We start from the raw sequence: 21,313 nt of genomic DNA on the forward strand, positions 1-21,313 counted from the left end.
AAGAGACTGAAATGAGACGGTATTTCAGCCTGAAGGCAGTATGGTTTGAAGAGACTGAAATGAGACGGGTATTTCAGCCTGAAGGCAGTATGGTTTGAAGAGACTGAAATGAGACGGTATTTCAGCCTGAAGGCAGTATGGTTTGAAGAGACTGAAATGAGACGGTATTTCAGCCTGAAGGCAGTATGGTTTGAAGAGACTGAAATGAGACGGGTATTTCAGCCTGAAGGCAGTATGGTTTGAAGAGACTGAAATGAGACGGTATTTCAGCCTGAAGGCAGTATGGTTTGAAGAGACTGAAATGAGACGGGTATTTCAGCCTGAAGGCAGTATGGTTTGAAGAGACTGAAATGAGACGGGTATTTCAGCCTGAAGGCAGTATGGTTTGAAGAGACTGAAATGAGACGGGTATTTCAGCCTGAAGGCAGTATGGTTTGAAGAGACTGAAATGAGACGGTATTTCAGCCTGAAGGCAGTATGGTTTGAAGAGACTGAAATGAGACGGTATTTCAGTCTGAAGGCAGTATGGTTTGAAGAGACTGAAATGAGACGGTATTTCAGCCTGAAGGCGGTATGGTTTGAAGAGACTGAAATGAGACGGTATTTCAGCCTGAAGGCAGTATGGTTTGAAGAGACTGAAATGAGACGGTATTTCAGCCTGAAGGCAGTATGGTTTGAAGAGACTGAAATGGGACGGGTATTTCAGCCTGAAGGCAGTATGGTTTGAAGAGACTGAAATGAGACGGTATTTCAGCCTGAAGGCGGTATGGTTTGAAGAGACTGAAATGAGTTGGGTATTTCAGCCTGAAGGCAGTATGGTTTGAAGAGACTGAAATGAGACGGTATTTCAGCCTGAAGGCAGTATGGTTTGAAGAGACTGAAATGAGACGGTATTTCAGCCTGAAGGCAGTATGGTTTGAAGAGACTGAAATGAGACGGTATTTCAGCCTGAAGCCAGTATGGTTGGAAAGGAGTGAATATTTTGGGTCTCGTAGTGCGGTATAGAAGTGGTAGTGTGTACTGACCTTGGTGTGGTGCGTTGTAGAGGTGGTGGTGCTGAGCCAAGCCCAGCGAGGGGGGAGGAGGCTCCAGGTTACCCAGGGGGAGGTGGTAGGGGCTGGGGTACAGACCGCCTGGGAGAGGGGCGTAGCCTGGAGGAGCAACAACACACATCAGCTGGGTAGGTTCTGGGACAGAGCGAAATACCTGTACTCCTTAGGAGGTGGGTACCCCAGGAATGGATCCTACTGACCTCTGACCTGTAGACACACCCCAGGAATGGATCCTACTGACCTCTGACCTGTAGACACACCCCAGGAATGGATACTACTGACCTCTGACCTGTAGACACACCCCAGGAATGGATACTACTGACCCCTGACCTGTAGACACACCCCAGGAATGGATACTACTGACCCCTGACCTGTAGACACACCCCAGGAATGGATACTACTGACCCCTGACCTGTAGACACACCCCAGGAATGGATACTACTGACCCCTGACCTGTAGACACACCCCAGGAATGGATACTACTGACCTCTGACCTGTAGACACACCCCAGGAATGGATACTACTGACCTCTGACCTGTAGACACACCCCAGGAATGGATACTACTGACCTCTGACCTGTAGACACACCCCAGGAATGGATACTACTGACCTCTGACCTGTAGACACACCCCAGGAATGGATAGCCCTACTACTGACCCCTGACCTGTAGACACACCCCAGGAATGGATACTACTGACCCCTGACCTGTAGACACACCCCAGGAATGGATACTGACCCCTGACCTGTAGACACACCCCAGGAATGGATAGCCCTACTACTGACCCCTGACCTGTAGACACACCCCAGGAATGGATACTACTGACCCCTGACCTGTAGACACACCCCAGGAATGGATAGCCCTACTACTGACCTCTGACCTGTAGACACACCCCAGGAATGGATACTACTGACCCCTGACCTGTAGACACACCCCAGGAATGGATACTACTGACCTCTGACCTGTAGACACACCCCAGGAATGGATACTACTGACCTCTGACCTGTAGACACACCCCAGGAATGGATACTACTGACCTCTGACCTGTAGACACACCCCAGGAATGGATAGCCCTACATCTGACCTCTGACCTGTAGACACACCCCAGGAATGGATACTACTGACCCCTGACCTGTAGACACACCCCAGGAATGGATACTACTGACCTCTGACCTGTAGACACACCCCAGGAATGGATACTACTGACCTCTGACCTGTAGACACACCCAAAGAATGGATACTACTGACCTCTGACCTGTAGACACACCCCAGGAATGGATACTACTGACCTCTGACCTGTAGACACACCCCAGGAATGGATACTACTGGCCTCTGACCTGTAGACACACCCCAGGAATGGATACTACTGACCTCTGACCTGTAGACACACCCCAGGAATGGATAGCCCTACTACTGACCTCTGACCTGTAGACACACCCCAGGAATGGATACTACTGACCCCTGACCTGTAGACACACCCCAGGAATGGATACTGACCTCTGACCTGTAGACACACCCCAGGAATGGATAATACTGACCTCTGACCTGTAGACACACCCCAGGAATGGATACTACTGGCCTCTGACCTGTAGAAACACCCCAGGAATGGATACTACTGACCTCTGACCTGTAGACACACCCCAGGAATGGATAGCCCTACTACTGACCCCTGACCTGTAGACACACCCCAGGAATGGATACTACTGACCTCTGACCTGTAGACACACCCCAGGAATGGATACTACTGACCTCTGACCTGTAGACACACCCCAGGAATGGATACTACTGACCTCTGACCTGTAGACACACCCCAGGAATGGATACTACTGACCTCTGACCTGTAGACACACCCCAGGAATGGATACTACTGACCTCTGACCTGTAGACACACCCCAGGAATGGATACTACTGACCTCTGACCTGTAGACACACCCCAGGAATGGATAGCCCTACTACTGACCTCTGACCTGTAGACACACCCCAGGAATGGATACTACTGACCCCTGACCTGTAGACACACCCCAGGAATGGATACTGACCTCTGACCTGTAGACACACCCCAGGAATGGATAATACTGACCTCTGACCTGTAGACACACCCCAGGAATGGATCCTACTGACCTCTGACCTGTAGACACACCCCAGGAATGGATAGCCCTACTACGACCCCTGACCTGTAGACACACCCCAGGAATGGATAGCCCTACTACTGTCCTCTGACCTGTAGACACACCCCAGGAATGGATACTACTGACCCCTGACCTGTAGACACACCCCAGGAATGGATACTACTGACCTCTGACCTGTAGACACACCCCAGGAATGGATACTACTGACCCCTGACCTGTAGACACACCCCAGGAATGGATACTACTGTCCTCTGACCTGTAGACACACCCCAGGAATGGATACTACTGACCTCTGACCTGTAGACACACCCCAGGAATGGATACTACTGACCTCTGACCTGTAGACACACCCCAGGAATGGATACTACCGACCCCTGACCTGTAGACACACCCCAGGAATGGATAGCACTACTACTGACCTCTGACCTGTAGACACACCCCAGGAATGGATACTACTGACCTCTGACCTGTAGACACACCCCAGGAATGGATACTACCGACCCCTGACCTGTAGACACACCCCAGGAATGGATACTACTGACCTCTGACCTGTAGACACACCCCAGGAATGGATAGCCCTACTACTGACCTCTGACCTGTAGACACACCCCAGGAATGGATACTACCGACCCCTGACCTGTAGACACACCCCAGGAATGGATACTACTGACCTCTGACCTGTAGACACACCCCAGGAATGGATAGCCCTACTACTGACCCCTGACCTGTAGACACACCCCAGGAATGGATACTACTGACCCCTGACCTGTAGACACACCCCAGGAATGGATACTACTGACCTCTGACCTGTAGACACACCCCAGGAATGGATCCTACTGACCCCTGACCTGTAGACACACCCCAGGAATGGATACTACTGACCTCTGACCTGTAGACACACCCCAGGAATGGATACTACTGACCTCTGACCTGTAGACACACCCCAGGAATGGATACTACTGACCCCTGACCTGTAGACACACCCCAGGAATGGATAGCCCTACTACTGACCTCTGACCTGTAGACACACCCCAGGAATGGATAGCCCTACTACTGACCTCTGACCTGTAGACACACCCCAGGAATGGATACTACTGACCTCTGACCTGTAGACACACCCCAGGAATGGATACTACTGACCTCTGACCTGTAGACACACCCCAGGAATGGATCCTACTGACCCCTGACCTGTAGACACACCCCAGGAATGGATACTACTGACCTCTGACCTGTAGACACACCCCAGGAATGGATACTACTGACCTCTGACCTGTAGACACACCCCAGGAATGGATACTACTGACCCCTGACCTGTAGACACACCCCAGGAATGGATAGCCCTACTACTGACCCCTGACCTGTAGACACACCCCGGGAATGGATACTACTGACCCCTGACCTGTAGACATACCCCGGGAATGGATACTACTGACCTCTGACCTGTAGACACACCCCGGGAATGGATACTACTGACCTCTGACCTGTAGACACACCCCAGGAATGGATACTACTGACCTCTGACCTGTAGACACACCCCAGGAATGGATACTACTGACCTCTGACCTGTAGACACACCCCAGGAATGGATACTACTGACCTCTGACCTGTAGACACACCCCAGGAATGGATACTACTGACCTCTGACCTGTAGACACACCCCAGGAATGGATACTACTGACCTCTGACCTGTAGACACACCCCAGGAATGGATAGCCCTACTACTGACCTCTGACCTGTAGACACACCCCAGGAATGGATACTACTGACCTCTGACCTGTAGACACACCCCAGGAATGGATAGCCCTACTACTGACCTCTGACCTGTAGACACACCCCAGGAATGGATACTACTGACCTCTGACCTGTAGACACACCCCAGGAATGGATACTACTGACCTCTGACCTGTAGACACACCCCAGGAATGGATACTACTGACCTCTGACCTGTAGACACACCCCAGGAATGGATACTACTGACCTCTGACCTGTAGACACACCCCAGGAATGGATACTACTGACCTCTGACCTGTAGACACACCCCAGGAATGGATACTACTGACCCCTGACCTGTAGACACACCCCAGGAATGGACACTACTGACCTCTGACCTGTAGACACACCCCAGGAATGGATACTACTGACCCCTGACCTGTAGACACACCCCAGGAATGGATACTACTGACCTCTGACCTGTAGACACACCCCAGGAATGGATAGCCCTACTACTGACCCCTGACCTGTAGACACACCCCAGGAATGGATAGCACTACTACTGACCTCTGACCTGTAGACACACCCCAGGAATGGATAGCCCTACTACTGACCCCTGACCTGTAGACACACCCCAGGAATGGATAGCCCTACTACTGACCCCTGACCTGTAGACACACCCCAGGAATGGATACTACTGACCTCTGACCTGTAGACACACCCCAGGAATGGATACTACTGACCTCTGACCTGTAGACACACCCCAGGAATGGATACTACTGACCTCTGACCTGTAGACACACCCCAGGAATGGATACTACTGACCTCTGACCTGTAGACACACCCCAGGAATGGATACTACTGACCCCTGACCTGTAGACACACCCCAGGAATGGATACTACTGACCTCTGACCTGTAGACACACCCCAGGAATGGATACTACTGACCTCTGACCTGTAGACACACCCCAGGAATGGATACTACTGACCTCTGACCTGTAGACACACCCCAGGAATGGATAGCCCTACTACTGACCTCTGACCTGTAGACACACCCCAGGAATGGATACTACTGACCTCTGACCTGTAGACACACCCCAGGAATGGATACTACTGACCTCTGACCTGTAGACACACCCCAGGAATGGATACTACTGACCCCTGACCTGTAGACACACCCCAGGAATGGATACTACTGACCTCTGACCTGTAGACACACCCCAGGAATGGATACTACTGACCTCTGACCTGTAGACACACCCCAGGAATGGATACTACTGACCCCTGACCTGTAGACACACCCCAGGAATGGATAGCCCTACTACTGACCTCTGACCTGTAGACACACCCCAGGAATGGATACTACTGACCTCTGACCTGTAGACACACCCCAGGAATGGATACTACTGACCTCTGACCTGTAGACACACCCCAGGAATGGATACTACTGACCTCTGACCTGTAGACACACCCCAGGAATGGATACTACTGACCTCTGACCTGTAGACACACCCCAGGAATGGATACTACTGACCTCTGACCTGTAGACACACCCCAGGAATGGATACTACTGACCTCTGACCTGTAGACACACCCCAGGAATGGATACTACTGACCTCTGACCTGTAGACACACCCCAGGAATGGATACTACTGACCTCTGACCTGTAGACACACCCCAGGAATGGATACTACTGACCTCTGACCTGTAGACACACCCCAGGAATGGATACTACTGACCTCTGACCTGTAGACACACCCCAGGAATGGATACTACTGACCTCTGACCTGTAGACACACCCCAGGAATGGATAGCCCTACTACTGACCCCTGACCTGTAGACACACCCCAGGAATGGATACTACTGACCCCTGACCTGTAGACACACCCCAGGAATGGATACTACTGACCTCTGACCTGTAGACACACCCCAGGAATGGATCCTACTGACCCCTGACCTGTAGACACACCCCAGGAATGGATACTACTGACCTCTGACCTGTAGACACACCCCAGGAATGGATACTACTGACCTCTGACCTGTAGACACACCCCAGGAATGGATACTACTGACCCCTGACCTGTAGACACACCCCAGGAATGGATAGCCCTACTACTGACCTCTGACCTGTAGACACACCCCAGGAATGGATAGCCCTACTACTGACCTCTGACCTGTAGACACACCCCAGGAATGGATACTACTGACCTCTGACCTGTAGACACACCCCAGGAATGGATACTACTGACCTCTGACCTGTAGACACACCCCAGGAATGGATCCTACTGACCCCTGACCTGTAGACACACCCCAGGAATGGATACTACTGACCTCTGACCTGTAGACACACCCCAGGAATGGATACTACTGACCTCTGACCTGTAGACACACCCCAGGAATGGATACTACTGACCCCTGACCTGTAGACACACCCCAGGAATGGATAGCCCTACTACTGACCCCTGACCTGTAGACACACCCCGGGAATGGATACTACTGACCTCTGACCTGTAGACACACCCCAGGAATGGATAGCCCTACTACTGACCTCTGACCTGTAGACACACCCCAGGAATGGATACTACTGACCTCTGACCTGTAGACACACCCCAGGAATGGATACTACTGACCTCTGACCTGTAGACACACCCCAGGAATGGATACTACTGACCTCTGACCTGTAGACACACCCCAGGAATGGATACTACTGACCTCTGACCTGTAGACACACCCCAGGAATGGATACTACTGACCTCTGACCTGTAGACACACCCCAGGAATGGATACTACTGACCCCTGACCTGTAGACACACCCCAGGAATGGACACTACTGACCTCTGACCTGTAGACACACCCCAGGAATGGATACTACTGACCCCTGACCTGTAGACACACCCCAGGAATGGATACTACTGACCTCTGACCTGTAGACACACCCCAGGAATGGATAGCCCTACTACTGACCCCTGACCTGTAGACACACCCCAGGAATGGATAGCACTACTACTGACCTCTGACCTGTAGACACACCCCAGGAATGGATAGCCCTACTACTGACCCCTGACCTGTAGACACACCCCAGGAATGGATAGCCCTACTACTGACCCCTGACCTGTAGACACACCCCAGGAATGGATACTACTGACCTCTGACCTGTAGACACACCCCAGGAATGGATACTACTGACCTCTGACCTGTAGACACACCCCAGGAATGGATACTACTGACCTCTGACCTGTAGACACACCCCAGGAATGGATACTACTGACCTCTGACCTGTAGACACACCCCAGGAATGGATACTACTGACCTCTGACCTGTAGACACACCCCAGGAATGGATACTACTGACCCCTGACCTGTAGACACACCCCAGGAATGGATACTACTGACCTCTGACCTGTAGACACACCCCAGGAATGGATACTACTGACCTCTGACCTGTAGACACACCCCAGGAATGGATACTACTGACCTCTGACCTGTAGACACACCCCAGGAATGGATAGCCCTACTACTGACCTCTGACCTGTAGACACACCCCAGGAATGGATACTACTGACCTCTGACCTGTAGACACACCCCAGGAATGGATACTACTGACCTCTGACCTGTAGACACACCCCAGGAATGGATACTACTGACCCCTGACCTGTAGACACACCCCAGGAATGGATACTACTGACCTCTGACCTGTAGACACACCCCAGGAATGGATACTACTGACCTCTGACCTGTAGACACACCCCAGGAATGGATACTACTGACCCCTGACCTGTAGACACACCCCAGGAATGGATAGCCCTACTACTGACCTCTGACCTGTAGACACACCCCAGGAATGGATACTACTGACCTCTGACCTGTAGACACACCCCAGGAATGGATACTACTGACCTCTGACCTGTAGACACACCCCAGGAATGGATACTACTGACCTCTGACCTGTAGACACACCCCAGGAATGGATACTACTGACCTCTGACCTGTAGACACACCCCAGGAATGGATACTACTGACCTCTGACCTGTAGACACACCCCAGGAATGGATACTACTGACCTCTGACCTGTAGACACACCCCAGGAATGGATACTACTGACCTCTGACCTGTAGACACACCCCAGGAATGGATACTACTGACCTCTGACCTGTAGACACACCCCAGGAATGGATACTACTGACCTCTGACCTGTAGACACACCCCAGGAATGGATACTACTGACCTCTGACCTGTAGACACACCCCAGGAATGGATACTACTGACCTCTGACCTGTAGACACACCCCAGGAATGGATACAACTGACCCCTGACCTGTAGACACACCCCAGGAATGGATACTACTGACCCCTGACCTGTAGACACACCCCAGGAATGGATACTACTGACCTCTGACCTGTAGACACACCCCAGGAATGGATACTACTGACCTCTGACCTGTAGACACACCCCAGGAATGGATACTACTGACCCCTGACCTGTAGACACACCCCAGGAATGGATACTACTGACCTCTGACCTGTAGACACACCCCAGGAATGGATACTACTGACCTCTGACCTGTAGACACACCCCAGGAATGGATACTACTGACCTCTGACCTGTAGACACACCCCAGGAATGGATAGCCCTACTACTGACCTCTGACCTGTAGACACACCCCAGGAATGGATACTACTGACCTCTGACCTGTAGACACACCCCAGGAATGGATAGCCCTACTACTGACCTCTGACCTGTAGACACACCCCAGGAATGGATACTACTGACCTCTGACCTGTAGACACACCCCAGGAATGGATACTACTGACCCCTGACCTGTAGACACACCCCAGGAATGGATACTACTGACCTCTGACCTGTAGACACACCCCAGGAATGGATACTACTGACCTCTGACCTGTAGACACACCCCAGGAATGGATACTACTGACCCCTGACCTGTAGACACACCCCAGGAATGGATACTACTGACCTCTGACCTGTAGACACACCCCAGGAATGGATACTACTGACCTCTGACCTGTAGACACACCCCAGGAATGGATACTACTGACCTCTGACCTGTAGACACACCCCAGGAATGGATACTACTGACCTCTGACCTGTAGACACACCCCAGGAATGGATACTACTGACCTCTGACCTGTAGACACACCCCAGGAATGGATACTACTGACCTCTGACCTGTAGACACACCCCAGGAATGGATACTACTGACCTCTGACCTGTAGACACACCCCAGGAATGGATACTACTGACCTCTGACCTGTAGACACACCCCAGGAATGGATACTACTGACCTCTGACCTGTAGACACACCCCAGGAATGGATACTACTGACCTCTGACCTGTAGACACACCCCAGGAATGGATACTACTGACCTCTGACCTGTAGACACACCCCAGGAATGGATACTACTGACCTCTGACCTGTAGACACACCCCAGGAATGGATACTACTGACCTCTGACCTGTAGACACACCCCAGGAATGGATACAACTGACCCCTGACCTGTAGACACACCCCAGGAATGGATACTACTGACCCCTGACCTGTAGACACACCCCAGGAATGGATACTACTGACCCCTGACCTGTAGACACACCCCAGGAATGGATACTACTGACCCCTGACCTGTAGACACACCCCGGGAATGGATACTACTGACCCCTGACCTGTAGACATACCCCGGGAATGGATACTACTGACCTCTGACCTGTAGACACACCCCGGGAATGGATACTACTGACCTCTGACCTGTAGACACACCCCAGGAATGGATACTACTGACCTCTGACCTGTAGACACACCCCAGGAATGGATACTACTGACCTCTGACCTGTAGACACACCCCAGGAATGGATACTACTGACCTCTGACCTGTAGACACACCCCAGGAATGGATACTACTGACCTCTGACCTGTAGACACACCCCAGGAATGGATACTACTGACCTCTGACCTGTAGACACACCCCAGGAATGGATAGCCCTACTACTGACCTCTGACCTGTAGACACACCCCAGGAATGGATACTACTGACCTCTGACCTGTAGACACACCCCAGGAATGGATAGCCCTACTACTGACCTCTGACCTGTAGACACACCCCAGGAATGGATACTACTGACCTCTGACCTGTAGACACACCCCAGGAATGGATACTACTGACCTCTGACCTGTAGACACACCCCAGGAATGGATACTACTGACCTCTGACCTGTAGACACACCCCAGGAATGGATACTACTGACCTCTGACCTGTAGACACACCCCAGGAATGGATACTACTGACCTCTGACCTGTAGACACACCCCAGGAATGGATACTACTGACCCCTGACCTGTAGACACACCCCAGGAATGGATACTACTGACCTCTGACCTGTAGACACACCCCAGGAATGGATACTACTGACCCCTGACCTGTAGACACACCCCAGGAATGGATACTACTGACCTCTGACCTGTAGACACACCCCAGGAATGGATAGCCCTACTACTGACCCCTGACCTGTAGACACACCCCAGGAATGGATAGCACTACTACTGACCTCTGACCTGTAGACACACCCCAGGAATGGATAGCCCTACTACTGACCCCTGACCTGTAGACACACCCCAGGAATGGATAGCCCTACTACTGACCCCTGACCTGTAGACACACCCCAGGAATGGATACTACTGACCTCTGACCTGTAGACACACCCCAGGAATGGATACTACTGACCTCTGACCTGTAGACACACCCCAGGAATGGATACTACTGACCTCTGACCTGTAGACACACCCCAGGAATGGATACTACTGACCTCTGACCTGTAGACACACCCCAGGAATGGATACTACTGACCCCTGACCTGTAGACACACCCCAGGAATGGATACTACTGACCTCTGACCTGTAGACACACCCCAGGAATGGATACTACTGACCTCTGACCTGTAGACACACCCCAGGAATGGATAGCCCTACTACTGACCTCTGACCTGTAGACACACCCCAGGAATGGATACTACTGACCTCTGACCTGTAGACACACCCCAGGAATGGATACTACTGACCTCTGACCTGTAGACACACCCCAGGAATGGATACTACTGACCCCTGACCTGTAGACACACCCCAGGAATGGATACTACTGACCTCTGACCTGTAGACACACCCCAGGAATGGATACTACTGACCCCTGACCTGTAGACACACCCCAGGAATTGATACTACTGACCTCTGACCTGTAGACACACCCCAGGAATGGATACTACTGACCCCTGACCTGTAGACACACCCCAGGAATGGATAGCCCTACTACTGACCCCTGACCTGTAGACACACCCCGGGAATGGATACTACTGACCCCTGACCTGTAGACACACCCCGGGAATGGATACTACTGACCTCTGACCTGTAGACACACCCCGGGAATGGATACTACTGACCTCTGACCTGTAGACACACCCCGGGAATGGATACTACTGACCTCTGACCTGTAGACACACCCCGGGAATGGATACTACTGACCTCTGACCTGTAGACACACCCCAGGAATGGATACTACTGACCTCTGACCTGTAGACACACCCCAGGAATGGATACTACTGACCCCTGACCTGTAGACACACCCCAGGAATGGATACTACTGACCTCTGACCTGTAGACACACCCCAGGAATGGATACTACTGACCTCTGACCTGTAGATACACCCCAGGAATGGATACTACTGACCTCTGACCTGTAGACACACCCCAGGAATGGATACTACTGACCTCTGACCTGTAGACACACCCCAGGAATGGATACTACTGACCTCTGACCTGTAGACACACCCCAGGAATGGATACTACTGACCTCTGACCTGTAGACACACCCCAGGAATGGATACTACTGACCTCTGACCTGTAGACACACCCCAGGAATTGATACTACTGACCTCTGACCTGTAGACACACCCCAGGAATGGATAGCCCTACTACTGACCTCTGACCTGTAGACACACCCCAGGAATGGATAGCCCTACTACTGACCTCTGACCTGTAGACACACCCCAGGAATGGATACTACTGACCTCTGACCTGTAGACACACCCCAGGAATGGATAGCCCTACTACTGACCTCTGACCTGTAGACACACCCCAGGAATGGATACTACTGACCTCTGACCTGTAGACACACCCCAGGAATGGATACTACTGACCTCTGACCTGTAGAAAAACCCCAGGAATGGATACTACTGACCCCTGACCTGTAGACACACCCCAGGAATGGATACTACTGACCCCTGACCTGTAGACACACCCCAGGAATGGATACTACTGACCTCTGACCTGTAGACACACCCCAGGAATGGATAGCCCTACTACTGACCCCTGACCTGTAGACACACCCCAGGAATGGATAGCACTACTACTGACCTCTGACCTGTAGACACACCCCAGGAATGGATAGCCCTACTACTGACCCCTGACCTGTAGACACACCCCAGGAATGGATAGCCCTACTACTGACCCCTGACCTGTAGACACACCCCAGGAATGGATACTACTGACCTCTGACCTGTAGACACACCCCAGGAATGGATACTACTGACCTCTGACCTGTAGACACACCCCAGGAATGGATAGCCCTACTACTGACCTCTGACCTGTAGACACACCCCAGGAATGGATAGCCCTACTACTGACCTCTGACCTGTAGACACACCCCAGGAATGGATACTACTGACCTCTGACCTGTAGACACACCCCAGGAATGGATAGCCCTACTACTGACCTCTGACCTGTAGACACACCCCAGGAATGGATACTACTGACCTCTGACCTGTAGACACACCCCAGGAATGGATACTACTGACCTCTGACCTGTAGACACACCCCAGGAATGGATACTACTGACCTCTGACCTGTAGACAAACCCCAGGAATGAATACTACTGACCCCTGACCTGTAGACACACCCCAGGAATGGATACTACTGACCCCTGACCTGTAGACACACCCCAGGAATGGATACTACTGACCTCTGACCTGTAGACACACCCCAGGAATGGATAGCCCTACTACTGACCCCTGACCTGTAGACACACCCCAGGAATGGATAGCACTACTACTGACCTCTGACCTGTAGACACACCCCAGGAATGGATAGCCCTACTACTGACCCCTGACCTGTAGACACACCCCAGGAATGGATAGCCCTACTACTGACCCCTGACCTGTAGACACACCCCAGGAATGGATAGCCCTACTACTGACCTCTGACCTGTAGACACACCCCAGGAATGGATACTACTGACCTCTGACCTGTAGACACACCCCAGGAATGGATACTACTGACCTCTGACCTGTAGACACACCCCAGGAATGGATACTACTGACCTCTGACCTGTAGACACACCCCAGGAATGGATACTACTGACCTCTGACCTGTAGACACACCCCAGGAATGGATACTACTGACCTCTGACCTGTAGACACACCCCAGGAATGGATACTACTGACCTCTGACCTGTAGACACACCCCAGGAATGGATACTACTGACCCCTGACCTGTAGACACACCCCAGGAATGGATACTACTGACCTCTGACCTGTAGACACACCCCAGGAATGGATACTACTGACCTCTGACCTGTAGACACACCCCAGGAATGGATACTACTGACCCCTGACCTGTAGACACACCCCAGGAATGGATACTACTGACCCCTGACCTGTAGACACACCCCAGGAATGGATACTACTGACCTCTGACCTGTAGACACACCCCAGGAATGGATACTACTGACCTCTGACCTGTAGACACACCCCAGGAATGGATACTACTGACCTCTGACCTGTAGACACACCCCAGGAATGGATACTACTGACCCCTGACCTGTAGACACACCCCAGGAATGGATACTACTGACCCCTGACCTGTAGACACACCCCAGGAATGGATACTACTGACCCCTGACCTGTAGACACACCCCAGGAATGGATCCTACTGACCTCTGACCTGTAGACACACCCCAGGAATGGATAGCCCTACTACTGACCCCTGACCTGTAGACACACCCCAGGAATGGATACTACTGACCTCCGACCTGTAGACACACCCCAGGAATGGATACTACTGACCTCTGACCTGTAGACACACCCCAGGAATGGATACTACTGACCCCTGACCTGTAGACACACCCCAGGAATGGATACTACTGACCCCTGACCTGTAGACACACCCCAGGAATGGATACTACTGACCCCTGACCTGTAGACACACCCCAGGAATGGATCCTACTGACCTCTGACCTGTAGACACACCCCAGGAATGGATCCTACTGACCTCTGACCTGTAGACACACCCCAGGAATGGATCCTACTGACCTCTGACCTGTAGACACACCCCAGGAATGGATACTACTGACCTCTGACCTGTAGACACACCCCAGGAATGGATACTACTGACCCCTGACCTGTAGACACACCCCAGGAATGGATAGCCCTACTACTGACCTCTGACCTGTAGACACACCCCAGGAATGGATACTACTGACCCCTGACCTGTAGACACACCCCGGGAATGGATAGCCCTACTACTGACCTCTGACCTGTAGACACACCCCAGGAATGGATACTACTGACCTCTGACCTGTAGACACACCCCAGGAATGGATACTACTGACCTCTGACCTGTAGACACACCCCAGGAATGGATACTACTGACCCCTGACCTGTAGACACACCCCAGGAATGGATACTACTGACCTCTGACCTGTAGACACACCCCAGGAATGGATAGCACTACTACTGACCCCTGACCTGTAGACACACGGTTGACCTCTTCTACCTCAGACTGGATACTACTGACCTCTGACCTGTAGACACACAGTTGACCTCCTCTGCCTCAGACTGGATCCTGACCTCTGACCTGTAGACACACGGGTGACCTCCTCTGCCTCAGACTGGATCCTGACCTCTGACCTGTAGACACACGGTTGACCTCCTCTACCTCAGACTGGATCCTGACCTCTGACCTGTAGAAACACGGTTGACCTCCTCTACTTCAGACTGGATACTACTGACCTCTGACCTGTAGACACACGGTTGACCTCCTCTGCCTCAGACTGGATCCTGACCTCTGACCTGTAGACACACCCCAGGAAACGATATCCCTACTACTGACCTCTGACCTGTAGACACACGGTTGACCTCCTCTGCCTCAGACTGGATCCTGACCTCTGACCTGTAGACACACCCCAGGAATCGATATCCCTACTACTGACCTCTGACCTGTAGACACACGGTTGACCTCCTCTACCTCAGACTGGATCCTGACCTCTGACCTGTAGACACACCCCAGGAAACGATATCCCTACTACTGACCTCTGACCTGTAGACACACGGTTGACCTCCTCTGCCTCAGACTGGATCCTAATATAGAACGTCTCAAGTGTCATGCTAACGCTACGCTAGTGACACCAAGCCACAGCATTCCCAACAGCAGTTCCCGTGTCACTTCAAACACAGACGTCCCATTCCTGCAACGACCTCTGGAATGAAACCAACCTCTTCCCCAGAGAGATGGAGGAGAGAGAGAGAGAGGGAAGGAAGAGGGGAGGGGAGGAAGAAGGGAGAGGGGAGGAAGAAAGAAAGAAAGAATGGTGTGCCTGTCTTCCCTCCAGGACCGGAGGAGGGATAGAAGTGGGGCAGGAGAGAGAGAGCTGAGGGACGAGGAGAGAGAGAGGACAGGGGGAGAGAGAGGACAGGGGGAGAGAGAGCTGAGGGACGAGGAGAGAGAGAGGACAGGGGGAGAGAGAGGACAGGAGGAGAGAGAGCTGAGGGACGAGGAGAGAGAGAGGACAGGGGGAGAGAGAGGACAGGGGGAGGGATAGAAGTGGGGCAGGAGAGAGAGAGAGCTGAGGGACGAGGAGAGAGAGAGGACAGGGGGAGGGATAGAAGTGGGGCAGGAGAGAGAGAGAGCTGAGGGACGAGGAGAGAGAGAGGACAGGGGGAGAGAGAGGACAGGGGGAGAGAGAGCTGAGGGACGAGGAGAGAGAGAGGACAGGGGGAGAGAGAGGACAGGAGGAGAGAGAGCTGAGGGACGAGGAGAGAGAGAGGACAGGGGGAGAGAGAGGACAGGGGGAGGGATAGAAGTGGGGCAGGAGAGAGAGAGAGGACAGGGGGAGAGAGAGGACAGGGGGAGGGATAGAAGTGGGGCAGGAGAGAGAGAGAGCTGAGGGACGAGGAGAGAGAGAGGACAGGGGGAGGGATAGAAGTGGAGCAGGAGAGAGAGAGATGAGGGACGAGGAGAGAGAGAGGACAGGGGGAGAGAGAGGACAGGGGGAGGGATAGAAGTGGGGCAGGAGAGAGAGAGAGCTGAGGGACGAGGAGAGAGAGAGGACAGGGGGAGAGAGAGGACAGGAGGAGAGAGAGCTGAGGGACGAGGAGAGAGAGAGGACAGGGGGAGAGAGAGGACAGGGGGAGGGATAGAAGTGGGGCAGGAGAGAGAGAGAGGACAGGGGGAGAGAGAGGACAGGGGGAGGGATAGAAGTGGGGCAGGAGAGAGAGAGAGCTGAGGGACGAGGAGAGAGAGAGGACAGGGGGAGGGATAGAAGTGGGGCAGGAGAGAGAGAGGACAGGGGGAGAGAGAGGACAGGGGGAGAGAGAGCTGAGGGACGAGGAGAGAGAGAGGACAGGGGGAGAGAGAGAGGACAGGGGGAGAGAGAGGACAGGGGGAGAGAGAGAGGACAGGGGGAGAGAGAGGACAGGGGGAGAGAGAGAGGACAGGGGGAGAGAGAGAGGACAGGGGGAGAGAGAGGACAGGGGGAGAGATAGAAGTGGGGCAGGAGAGAGAGAGAGCTGAGGGACGAGGAGAGAGAGAGGACAGGGGGAGGGATAGAAGTGGGGCAGGAGAGAGAGAGGACAGGGGGAGAGAGAGGACAGGGGGAGAGAGAGGACAGGGGGAGGGATAGAAGTGGGGCAGGAGAGAGAGAGAGGACAGGGGGAGAGAGAGGACAGGGGGAGGGATAGAAGTGGGGCAGGAGAGAGAGAGAGGACAGGGGGAGAGAGAGGACAGGGGGAGGGATAGAAGTGGGGCAGGAGAGAGAGAGAGGACAGGGGGAGAGAGAGGACAGGGGGAGGGATAGAAGTGGGGCAGGAGAGAGAGAGAGGACAGGGGGAGAGAGAGGACAGGGGGAGGGATAGAAGTGGGGCAGGAGAGAGAGAGAGCTGAGGGACGAGGAGAGAGAGAGGACAGGGGGAGAGAGAGGACAGGGGGAGGGATAGAAGTGGGGCAGGAGAGAGAGAGAGGACAGGGGGAGAGAGAGGACAGGGGGAGGGATAGAAGTGGGGCAGGAGAGAGAGAGAGGACAGGGGGAGAGAGAGGACAGGGGGAGGGATAGAAGTGGGGCAGGAGAGAGAGAGAGGACAGGGGGAGAGAGAGGACAGGGGGAGGGATAGAAGTGGGGCAGGAGAGAGAGAGAGCTGAGGGACGAGGAGAGAGAGAGGACAGGGGGAGAGAGAGGACAGGGGGAGGGATAGAAGTGGGGCAGGAGAGAGAGAGAGGACAGGGGGAGAGAGAGGACAGGGGGAGGGATAGAAGTGGGGCAGGAGAGAGAGAGAGGACAGGGGGAGAGAGAGGACAGGGGGAGGGATAGAAGTGGGGCAGGAGAGAGAGAGAGGACAGGGGGAGAGAGAGGACAGGGGGAGGGATAGAAGTGGGGCAGGAGAGAGAGAGAGCTGAGGGACGAGGAGAGAGAGAGGACAGGGGGAGAGAGAGGACAGGGGGAGGGATAGAAGTGGGGCAGGAGAGAGAGAGAGGACAGGGGGAGAGAGAGGACAGGGGGAGGGATAGAAGTGGGGCAGGAGAGAGAGAGAGGACAGGGGGAGAGAGAGGACAGGGGGAGGGATAGAAGTGGGGCAGGAGAGAGAGAGAGCTGAGGGACGAGGAGAGAGAGAGGACAGGGGGAGGGATAGAAGTGGGGCAGGAGAGAGAGAGGACAGGGGGAGAGAGAGGACAGGGGGAGAGAGAGCTGAGGGACGAGGAGAGAGAGAGGACAGGGGGAGAGAGAGGACAGGGGGAGGGATAGAAGTGGGGCAGGAGAGAGAGAGAGCTGAGGGACGAGGAGAGAGAGAGGACAGGGGGAGAGAGAGGACAGGGGGAGGGATAGAAGTGGGGCAGGAGAGAGAGAGAGCTGAGGGACGAGGAGAGAGAGAGGACAGGGGGAGGGATAGAAGTGGGGCAGGAGAGAGAGAGGACAGGGGGAGAGAGAGGACAGGGGGAGAGAGAGCTGAGGGACGAGGAGAGAGAGAGGACAGGGGGAGAGAGAGGACAGGGGGAGAGAGAGGACAGTAGTGAAGCGAGCAGATAGGAACACAGATAGAACAGTCTGAAACAGTACGTTACCTTCGTGGGCGGCAGCGTGTGAGGCCCAGAGCTGAGCCATCTGATTGGGTGATCTGTAGGCTGGGTCAGAGGTCAGGGGGGAGTGGCCGGAATAGCCCGGCAGGAAGGGACTGGAGGCTGCTGGGAAGGCATCACCTGGAGGGATGAGATACGAAGACTTTGAAGCTTTATTGAGACGAGACACACAGACACATATAGTAGTCAATACAGACTGACATCATCATACCTATCAGAATATGTCCCATAGGCCCGGATGAACAACACTAATAGGACAGGGAACAGAATAAGATGGGCCCCAAGCCCACTCTCCGAGGGTAAAAGGCCCTGAGCCCACTCTCCGAGGGTAAAAGGCCCTGAGCCCACTCTCCGGGGGTAAAAGGCCCCGAGCCCACTCTCCGGGGGTAAAAGGCCCCGAGCCCACTCTCCGGGGGTAAAAGGCCCCGAGCCCACTCTCCGGGGGTAAAAGGCCCCGAGCCCACTCTCCGGGGGTAAAAGGCCCCGAGCCCACTCTCCGGGGGTAAAAGGCCCCGAGCCCACTCTCCGGGGGTAAAAGGCCCCGAGCCCACTCTCCGGGGGTAAAAGGCCCCGAGCCCACTCTCCGGGGGTAAAAGGCCCCGAGCCCACTCTCCGGGGGTAAAAGGCCCCGAGCCCACTCTCCGGGGGTAAAAGGCCCCGAGCCCACTCTCCGGGGGTAAAAGGCCCCGAGCCCACTCTCCGGGGGTAAAAGGCCCCGAGCCCACTCTCCGGGGGTAAAAGGCCCCGAGCCCACTCTCCGGGGGTAAAAGGCCCCGAGCCCACTCTCCGGGGGTAAAAGGCCCCGAGCCCACTCTCCGGGGGTAAAAGGCCCCGAGCCCACTCTCCGGGGGTAAAAGGCCCCGAGCCCACTCTCCGGGGGTAAAAGGCCCCGAGCCCACTCTCCGGGGGTAAAAGGCCCCGAGCCCACTCTCCGGGGGTAAAAGGCCCCGAGCCCACTCTCCGGGGGTAAAAGGCCCCGAGCCCACTCTCCGGGGGTAAAAGGCCCCGAGCCCACTCTCCGGGGGTAAAAGGCCCCGAGCCCACTCTCCGGGGGTAAAAGGCCCCGAGCCCACTCTCCGGGGGTAAAAGGCCCCGAGCCCACTCTCCGGGGGTAAAAGGCCCCGAGCCCACTCTCCGGGGGTAAAAGGCCCCGAGCCCACTCTCCGGGGGTAAAAGGCCCCGAGCCCACTCTCCGAGGGTAAAAGGCCCCGAGCCCACTCTCCGAGGGTAAAAGGCCCCGAGCCCACTCTCCGAGGGTAAAAGGCCCCGAGCCCACTCTCCGAGGGTAAAAGGCCCCGAGCCCACTCTCCGAGGGTAAAAGGCCCCGAGCCCACTCTCCGAGGGTAAAAGGCCCCGAGCCCACTCTCCGAGGGTAAAAGGCCCCGAGCCCACTCTCCGAGGGTAAAAGGCCCCGAGCCCACTCTCCGAGGGTAAAAGGCCCCGAGCCCACTCTCCGAGGGTAAAAGGCCCGGAGCCCACTCTCCGAGGGTAAAAGGCCCGGAGCCCACTCTCCGAGGGTAAAAGGCCCCGAGCCCACTCTCCGAGGGTAAAAGGCCCCGAGCCCACTCTCCGGGGGTAAAAGGCCCCGAGCCCACTCTCCGGGGGTAAAAGGCTCGTGGCCCTGAGCCCACTCTCCGAGGGTAAAAGGCCCGCGGCCATGAGCCCACTCTCCGAGGGTAAAAGGCTCGCGGCCATGAGCCCACTCTCCGAGGGTAAAAGGCCGTGAGCCCACTCCCCGAGGGTAAAAGGCCCGCGGCCATGAGCCCACTCTCCGAGGGTAAAAGCCCCGCGGCCATGAGCCCACTCTCCGAGGGTAAAAGCCCCGCGGCCATGAGCCCACTCTACGGGCGTCTCAGGGGCATTTGCACAAAACACAGTTCCATTTCACACCTCACGTCACCAACTATTTGACCTTTTGAACCCCTGAAGACGACACAGCCAGCCTCGGGGTTAGTTAGTGTGTGTGTGTGTGTGTGTGTGTGTGTGTGTGTGTGTGTGTGTGTGTGTGTGTGTGTGTGTGTG

The 21,313-nt window shown here is 54.4% G+C and overlaps 1 protein-coding gene across 1 annotated transcript in view; it reads right to left on the bottom strand.

Annotated features, from left to right (window-relative positions):
* The window catches only part of LOC129833734 (trinucleotide repeat-containing gene 18 protein-like), a 299,469-nt gene that overhangs the window by 243,541 nt on the left and 34,615 nt on the right, over window positions 1–21,313 (bottom strand). Inside the window, 2 exon segments of the mRNA XM_055898516.1 lie at window positions 1,026–1,151; window positions 19,277–19,411. Coding sequence (XP_055754491.1) covers window positions 1,026–1,151; window positions 19,277–19,411 — 261 coding nt within the window.

Source organism: Salvelinus fontinalis, chromosome 34 (assembly GCF_029448725.1).
Source record: "Salvelinus fontinalis isolate EN_2023a chromosome 34, ASM2944872v1, whole genome shotgun sequence".
NCBI lineage: Eukaryota > Metazoa > Chordata > Actinopteri > Salmoniformes > Salmonidae > Salvelinus > Salvelinus fontinalis.